This window comes from Habropoda laboriosa, unplaced genomic scaffold (genome assembly GCF_001263275.1).
Source record: "Habropoda laboriosa isolate 0110345459 unplaced genomic scaffold, ASM126327v1 scaffold561, whole genome shotgun sequence".
Classification (NCBI taxonomy): Eukaryota; Metazoa; Arthropoda; class Insecta; order Hymenoptera; family Apidae; genus Habropoda; species Habropoda laboriosa.
Window position 1 is genome coordinate 487,449 of NW_017100686.1, and position 9,366 is coordinate 496,814.

General features: G+C 35.2%; 1 protein-coding gene across 1 annotated transcript in view; it reads left to right on the forward strand.

Annotated features, from left to right (window-relative positions):
* The window catches only part of LOC108576885 (arf-GAP with SH3 domain, ANK repeat and PH domain-containing protein 1), a 38,930-nt gene extending 35,700 nt beyond the window's left edge, over window positions 1–3,230 (forward strand). Inside the window, exon 16 of the mRNA XM_017939949.1 lies at window positions 2,889–3,230. Within this exon, the coding sequence (XP_017795438.1) occupies window positions 2,889–3,104 (216 nt within the window). The 3' untranslated portion in view covers window positions 3,105–3,230. The remainder of the gene's footprint in view (window positions 1–2,888) is intronic.
* The last annotated feature ends 6,136 nt before the right edge of the window (window positions 3,231–9,366 follow it).

Sequence of the window (9,366 nt, forward strand, 5' to 3'; positions counted from 1 at the left end):
AATCCTATGCTTAAAATGTATTTTCTTGTGGCCGCCTGACAGCAACCTGTAAATCTGGCGCGACAGTGAACGTGTTAATAAGTAAATGTTGTTCAAATTATATCGTGTTTGATATCATTTTCATCAGAAAAATCTCACCAACATGTTGAAAAAAATTCCAGATGAAAAAAAGTAAAGTTAAAGAAATTATATTTTTCGATTTTGATGTGTCGAGCCGTGTAATCTCGTAAAGGAAACCGACTGGTGTAGCGTTACACGCTTGACTGACTGCAAGCGAGATAACATGGGCGCAGCAATGAGGCAGACCTAGGCGTAGGACCATCTATACTGTCACTTGTAGAAACCAAACTTACTGACTCTTGTAGAGAATTTACTGTACTACATACAAAACTGAATTAAGAATTAAGTTTGTCAATATCTCGTTTCGCCTTTTGTGTTCTCAAAAATAGTTTTCTTCGGTGAGAACGTAGAGAATACGTATATTATTTCTGTCTGATTATATACAATATTTACGTTGCGTAGCATTTTGTATGAACAATATCCTTTCTAGAAATACAAAATACAAACATATTACAACGCATTGCGTACGGCTAAGAAATATCCTCTGCTTTTCTTTCTTTTTTCTTTTATTTGTTTTTCGTTACTTTTGTAACAATTGACATGATAATACAGCTTCTTTGCAGAAAAAAGAAAAGAAGAAAAAATGATCCAAGTGAATGCATGTTTAAGTGCAAGAGGGAAAAGCAACGAAGTTGTTGATCGATGTATAGAGTAGCGGACAAAAGATTAAGGCCAGAGTAGATAGAGAAATAAATTATTCAGTTTATTTTGTAGTAATTAATGAATGTCTGTGTATTTATGGGAAAAAATGGTACAATGTTTCTGAGTATACTGAATGAAATATTCAAGATAAAAGTAACTTTTTATTATATTGTTGTGGATAGAAGTTTAAGATTATACGCAAAACGAGACTTTGCTATTGTAAAAGAAGTATAACACCTGTTTTAAATTAATGTTTCGTCCAGAATCCTCTGCTTTTTATCACATTTTTTGCGTGTACCTACAGTGTGTCCAAGCATAAAGGAACACCTAAATATCTCCTCTGTTTTTAATGATACGAAATATGTTTAAAGCACATTTTGAATGGTTTCGGAACTGTATAATTTAAATGACAGTTCTTCGTTTTAAACTTATGGTCGCTACTGTATATAAATTATGAAAGAAGTCAGCTTCGTCGTATATTTTTCTTGTTCAGTTTGCGTTATAATTTAAATCTCATTATTCCTCCATTTCTAAATAAATAATCTTTACATTGGTAAAGTGAAATAAGGGAAAACTTCTTTCTATAGGTACGAATATTTACCACAAACGTACGTAATTAATGCGTTTTTATTTGAGAAGTAGAAATAAAATAAAACTGTTCAAACAACATCGTTGGTAATTAGTCGTAAAAATATTTTTTTAAATTTGGTAAAATATTTAACACTAGCAGATCAATTATGCTAATTGTTACAGGTGGTTTGCAATAAAACTGTAAAAGTTTGAAATGCATTCCTCCACAGCTGTATCCTGTTTTGTGCGTGCATATGACAGAATTTGGCAAAGTTGCAAATATGTATGCACCAATGTAAAAATTCGTGATACATTTATCTCGAAAAATTTCTCGAGTATCTACACAAAGGAGAAAAGAACAATACATTTCTTCGATTCTAAGCTATCTCTAAACGAAAGGAATACAAGTCCTTTTAACATAGAATGCCTGTACGCAACGTGTTAGTATTCCGCCGTAAGTTCTCTATAAAACTAGCTCCATCCATGCATGAAAAACGAAAAGAAAAGAAAGCAAAAGTAAAGAAAAGCAGTACGAAGGAAAAAAGAAAGAAACGACATTTACTTTATTGTGCACGATCTGCATAGAATCTTCTAAGAAAGAATCTCTCCTCCTTTCTATTCCATCTCTAGAATTTCCAATTTTAGCTGCCCTTGCAAGCGAAGGAATCATTCTTCAGATTCACTTTTCAATAGAGATTAACTCGCGACCGACAATGGGCGTTGCGTAAGTTTGCCGGAAGAATGCTTACTTCGAGCATGGAAGATTGCAGAAAGAAAGAAAGAAAGAACAGATACGAGTTCAATGTCACGCGTGTGCAGAACTGGAAAAAATACTAGCGGAAGAGATGCGGGTCTGATTGGTCATAGAATAATAAGACCACCTTCTCTGACACAATCGTAAAGACAGGGCAGACGTATTCTTCTTATTGACCAAAATGGTCACATCTATTTACAGGTACGAATACTGTGTAAATCTCAGGAGTTTGCCTCTGGAAGATTCATATTCCCATAATTCTCTAACACAATCATAAAAATAGGGCATACGTATTGTTATTATTGGTCGACGTGAAAACACCGACGAATCGGATATAAAATTGTGTGACTTCAGTCAGGCGGGGCAAACAAAGTGCCCTTGTTGCCCTCGGTTGCTCTTATTGCTCCGAGTAGCCCTTGTTGCCCTCAATTGCCCGTGCGCCGCCCCGAGGACAAGTTCCTGAGCACCACACGGTAGGACCATATATCATCGCGTAACGAAGAAAACAAATAAATCACATCGAGTTCAAATCAATAGCGTACTCGCTGTTCCGTATATCCTCGGTAGGTCCTAGAACGTATCTCCCTCGAATACGGGGATTCCCTGCTATTCAGCGTGCGTAAAAACCTTAAGGTGGCTGCTTCAAGAGAGTCACAAACGGAGTTAAGCGATGTGAGCAGAGTACTCTTGCCCCTGTGTCATCCCGCTAGCATTCTTTCCAGCTCTGCATAGAGTACATTGTCTAACAACAGTTGAACATTGTCTAACTGCGTGGTGTGTTGCCCGATGCTTCTTCTTATAGCCAACTTCGTCGACACTGAGCGGTCTACGACGGTGTCGAGCACTGTACGATTGCGAGGCTGACAATGAGGACGAACTATCGTTCCGGGAGGGTGAAGTGATCATCGTCACGAACGAACAGACAGACGATGATAACTGGATGGAGGGAGCGTTAGAACGAGCACCAGACAGGAGAGGGATGTTCCCGATCAGTTTCGTGCACATGTTGCAAGATTAACATTCGGTAAGCCTGAACTCGTTAGCAAGCGTTTCCAGTACTGCCAGCTCTGTCAGCGTTGCTAGCCTCGGCAGAAAGTGTTGGATCAGGAGATCCAAGGATTGAAGATCAACGATCGAGGATTAACCGTTCGTTTCTCTTGGTACTTTCTCTCTATCTATCTCTATCTCTCTATCTCTCTGCTTCAATAGGACACCTGTCGGCCTTGAACTTTTTTGTTTGTTTTTTACCTAAGCCTTTTTCGTCCATCGAGTTGAGAATTTGAAGAAATTCAGCTCGTCCGGACACGTCGCGTTTCTGCTTCGCCTTTGAGAGCAAGGACTGAAGCGCGGAGTTGTTGAGAATAGTTCCTTGTGTTACGAATGACAATCATCTTGAGACAGCTTTGTAGAAACGTGTTGAAATTGTAGAGTTGAAACATGGAAATAGTATTTGAAATTCTTCACTTCTCGGACATAAAATTAATTAATTACCGCGCCACCAGAGTATCCACTCTGTTGTGTGTTCTTCTTCTCTAACATATTCTGCGTGACGCGGGAAAATTTCGAAACAAAGTTAACAAATCACGTTGGAATATTTCATTTTCATATTTCGATCTTGCGTTGCACTTGATACTTTACTTGTTTGTACAAGTTTTTCGAAACTTTGCAGGCTTGTAGGAGATCTCGATAAAAGTATCAATGTCTTTTTGCTACTTTTTCATTCTTCAGAGTGAAAACAACACTTCTATCGAGGTCCCCTAAAAACTTGCAAAGTTTAAAAAAGAATCAAATTTTTCGGGTTATCAAAGTTACCTTGCGATTCCAAGGATATCTTTTCTCGTCTAATAAAAGTTCCACAATCTGGAAATTATCGTGTATTCGTGGTAGAAGTACGTACAAAAAAAAAAAGAAAACAAATAGGTCCGCAGAGGGAAATTTATTTTGATGAAATTATAGTCGCGATATTTCGTGTCTCGATACTTACATACTTATCAAGTATAAGAGTCAGGTACTCAAACGCGAAGAAGAAAGTGCGCCTTTTAAAATCGAACGATCTTAACATACATAGATTAAAGAAAAGAAAAGAAAGAAAGTACGTTCAATTCCAGTGGAGCGGAAAAATGAAACAGGTGAAAAAGAAATCAGTCGGTTTGAATTAGGGGAGTGTCGAAATTTGAAGACTGGATCGATTCGCGGCTCTCAAGGTCGATGGTAGCAGAAAATGAATAAAAATGTGATATAACATATATTTCAGCATAAATTATTAGTATGAATCGAGAGTTTCATAAAGAAACGATGCGTACTTCTGGTAGTAATCAAGCAGTCGATGCGATCGGGACAAGTCCAGCGTTTAACTTACGAAAATTCGTGTTTTTGACCGAGTTTTAGCGCTCGTTAAACGAATAAAGCAGATACCGACTTAATTCTGCTTTTATTTCTCTGCGATTCTACTACGTAGAATAGCCGAATTTTTCAGTCGAGAGTAAGAAAGAATCATATATATATATATGTTCAGTAAATGTACGCAAATTTTCTTATGCACGGACAAACCGAGGAAAGAAAAGGTAAACGTATGTGTGTGTGTGTACATGCTGGCGTGCATGTGTTATATGCGTGTAATAATCATAGGATGAACGAGAGAAGAAAGGACGGAATAGAAGATTCGATATCTAATTTATCACATGCCTTAAATATCTGGCGCACACTTCCTTTCCGTACTGCCAATGCTAAGTGTATTCTATATTACGACCGCATTTCAAAAGAAATATGAAAGAAAGAAAGAAAGCGAAACGCTGGAAAACGAGTGGGAGAATCCCGTGAAAAAATCATTTTTCACGGCAGGGGTAAAAGAGATGCAACGAGAAATGCATCGACCACTGTGTGAAGAATTGAAATGAAAGAATAGAAATGTAAAACGTTCAATGGAAGTCCTTATTTCCGTGAGGATATAAAAGAAGAAAAAAATAATGGGACATTAAAATTTTTAAAGATATTGCATGACACCGATAGTATTATTAGCGTATTCGGCTCTTAACACGTTCCCTGCCCATGTATATGTATTTTCGTTGTCTTTCCGTTCAGGCCGTGTAGCTCGTGTGTAACTCACGTTGATAAAACTGACAATTTTTATCTTCTTTGTAAAATGTACTTTGTGACGTCTTTGGGCGTTTGAATTTAGTAGTACTTGCGATTTTCTGCTTCCATATATTTGAGTGTTTCAATCGACGTTCACTAGATGTCTCACTGACTCGCTTCTTTTGCGCATGCGCGTACTCTTATCCTCATATCTGTACATGTAAATTTGGGACTCCCAAGCGTCTGGCCAGGGGTCTTCTTTACAAGACTTTCTTTTTTATCTCCCTCGGGAAGGAGACGGTATAGTGTGGGATTCCTACCCATTAAAATCCCCGTGGCTCTCTGGGAAGCCCCTAGGTACCTTTCCAGATGCTTCCGAAAGGAACTCAAATTGGCCTCTTCCATAATAACTTCTAAAATTCCATCCAGGTACCGCGTGCAATGATGGCTAGATTTGAAATCCTGAGTGTGACCAAATAGAATAGAGTTGATTCGCATCAATGTGTGGACAACTGAACGTTGCTGTTTTGATGTTGTGCTGTTAGGTTAGCCTTTAATATGTCGATGTTGGTCTGATACTGTGCTATTAGGTGGACTTGAGAACTGGAACGTGACATTAATTTCTTTTTTATGTCTACATGTTTTATTATTATTTCCATCGATTAGTTAATGACCATAACTCCAATCCTGGATCTTGGGGCGCTGTCTTTCTATTGGGATTTCCCACTAATGTGTAATCGTGTCTGTGGTCATTTTAGCGTCCATTTTCCAGCAAATCTCGGTGCTGGAATCGAAGTGTCTTGAGATGTTTAAGATTTGTAAAGTTGCATAGAAACAAAGACAGGAACGAGCACTTACGGGAAGGAGACTTGTCGGTGTGATATTTACTGGCCGCTTAACCTAACCTCTCAAATGTATAAAATTGAAGAGTCGCAAGTGCTACTGAGCCCAAAGCACCTGAACGCGTCACAATTGATAAAACTGTAAATTCATTATTATTAGAAAGATAAACGGTGTAATATGTAAAATACACTAGAAAAGAAAACAAAACCTTTCGTTTTGTAACAAATTATCGTCGTTTTTTATACGGTTGAAGTGTGAAAACACGAGAATATCGTACGACCTGAACGGGAAAATTTATGCACCAGAGAACGTGTTAAGAATCACGTGGTTGCAAGAGCGTATGTACATTTTTGTAATGCCATATTATTTGTTAGTAAATATACATAATTACATAATAAACACACACACACACACACACGTACCCATATACATACAGACAGACAGACATTGTGAAATATAATTATAATGTTAGAGATTTATTAGTCATTAAGAAAAGTATAGGTATAAAAGGTAAAAAAAAATAAAATAACAAAGATATGCGTGTGTTATAACTCAATCGAGATTTATACGCTAGAAGTAAATCGAAAGTTTATTTGTTACTTTACTTGAAAACACATACTTACACACATACACACGAAACCAAAGAGAAAGTTTTCGCGAAACATGAGGAGATACGAGAATGGCCGTTTAGCTCAATCGATGTAAAACGGAACTGTAATTTTTTTCTAGGTGATTACAAATTTTTACCATTCGCTTTAGTTTTAACGCTTTAATTGTGTGCTCGCCGGTTCGTTCGTTTCGTCTCGCCTCTCACCATTTTTTCTTTTATATTTGAATCATTTTTTTGCCGCGAAAGAAACATCACCTAATAAATTTACGCGTATATGCTGTTTACATCTGTATTATGCGAAGTATGCGCTGTTTTTACGCGTTTTAGATTTGTATCGTTCGATAGATCGATTCAGATGCACGAGGATGACGCGGAAGAACCGCGAAATATGAAATAAAACAACGGTCCATCATGGACCGTGTGTATGCTGCCTAGTCGAAATCGGTATAGAATTGTAAACATTTTTTTGTCTTTTTGTTTCTCTTTCATCGATACTGTTTTTGAGGCTCTACTATTAAAATGAAACTGGAGCTCGAATTTTCCTGCATTCTCGATACTTAATATATTTATACGATAAGAAGGCACATTTCAATTAAACATATGCGTGCAATTATTTCTCAAATTACTGCTGAAAGTACAGGATAAATTGATTGAAACATTTTATATCAGATATAAAAAATTCTTTCAATTCGAAAAATATTGTTCATTATTGGAACAAATTAAAACTCGAGCATTGATGAAATTTCAATTGAAAGCAACGCGTAAAAAAGAATAAACGTTAAAGAGGAAAATTGTAAAAATTTTGTGAACGATAATCACGACAAAATATTCTTTCAAACAATGAGAATTAACTCGTTGGGTACCACAGAACTGTATATACGTGACTGAATGGTATTTAGCACCGTAATCAATATTTCGCTGTTTCGTACTATGCAATTCATTGAATCTATGTTAATGTAAAATAATATAAGTAATAACTGATTAAATTAAGTATTCTTATTTATTTACATATAATAAATAATAGTTCTAACTATATAACACAAGCATAAACAAAAAAAAACAATGCCACTTTAGTGGTGCTTGGACCCAGGGAATGATTTAAACGAAAGCCACTATATCATGTGGTACCCAAAAGGTTAAAAACTCGTTTTATTCTCTGCTATTATAAATTGAACAAAAAAAGTAATAGTAGAGCACTCAAACGGATATTATTTCTTACGTGTAATTACGTAACCTAGGTTTGCAAAGTTTTTTAGCTTTACTCGAACAAAACTTCTATTACGTATAGAATTAATAATCCGTTCACTATATCATTAGTATGAAGGTATTACGCGCGCGAAGATGATTAAAACGTTTTTCATAAATCCGTAAAATTCTAACCTTCTTTTTTCGCATTCCTCTCAAATTTTTTCCTTTCCCCAACCCATTATGTATGTTTATTTAACGAAATTAATCATAATAAACGATAAAAAATATATACTTTTCACTTGGAAAAAATCTGGCGAAGCATTCTGTACAACTTGTCAAATTGCGAATGACTAAAGATGATATTTGTTGAATAAAAATGAATAATGTACCGATTTATAGCTTGAACGGTCGTGATTCGTTGTTTGTATAGAGGTACTATACTATAGAAAAATGTACGCTTTCAATGAAAGAAAGAAAGAAAAAGACATTAAATGGAAACAATGAACAGGGTTAGGTACAATATTAATTTCGAGCCACATCATTGTATTGAACACCAATCTGTAATAAAATAGCAAAAAGAAAAATATGAACGAGAAGAAAAAAATCCATCTAGCATTAAGCTGCCTTTGATTTTGTTGGAAACATCATAGCGCAGTCTTTGATGCATCTTTAAGATGACACGATCGTTGGTTAAATGTACATATGTGTATAGAGTAAACGAGCAACACGAGGAGAGAAAGAATCGATGTTTATATACTGTTAAGCATATGATAAACGATAATGTAACGTCTTAAGTATGTATTATATGAATATATTTAATGAAAAACGTCGATAACTGCGAATAACTCCTGTTCCTCGCGTGAAACTTCTGCTGTGAATTATTATGTATCATCGTTAAGATGAGATGTTTATTTAAAGTGAAAATATTTATGAGAAACTATATGATTTAGTATGTTATGGGCAGTCTTTGAATGTGGAAAAGTATGATCAAAACTAGCTGTTGGAACAGTATACCATAGAATTTTCATTTTTTGATGTGAGAATAGTAAGTATACATACTGCATCAACTACTTAATTTTTCAATATAGTAGTGTTTTTTTTCTTTTTTTTTTGCTTTAAACTGTAACTAATTTGATCTTTTATATTATAATTACCTTTTGTTACATTTTAATAGTTGTAAAGAATACTCAAAGGAGTTAAAAATTACAGTAACTCTGTAATAATTGTTCATCATCTTTTTATGAATGACAATACAAAAATCTTTCTACAAAGAGATGTTTAGATTTAAAGTCACGTTTTCTTTAGTATAATGATGAAAAAATATTGTATACCAAAGAATTTACAGAAACTTTCTATTTGAAATGATAGAGTTGTTCAAAGAACTTGAACATAAAAGAAAGTAATTACATGAGAGTGAAAGAACCTTTGCAAATTCATATTGCCTAATATTTTTTCATTACTACAATAAAATAATTTAAAAAATCCTATATCCTATATGTATCTTTAGACAAAATTAAAGTATGTTACTTTTTTATGCTAGTTTATGTATTCAACATTAACACCT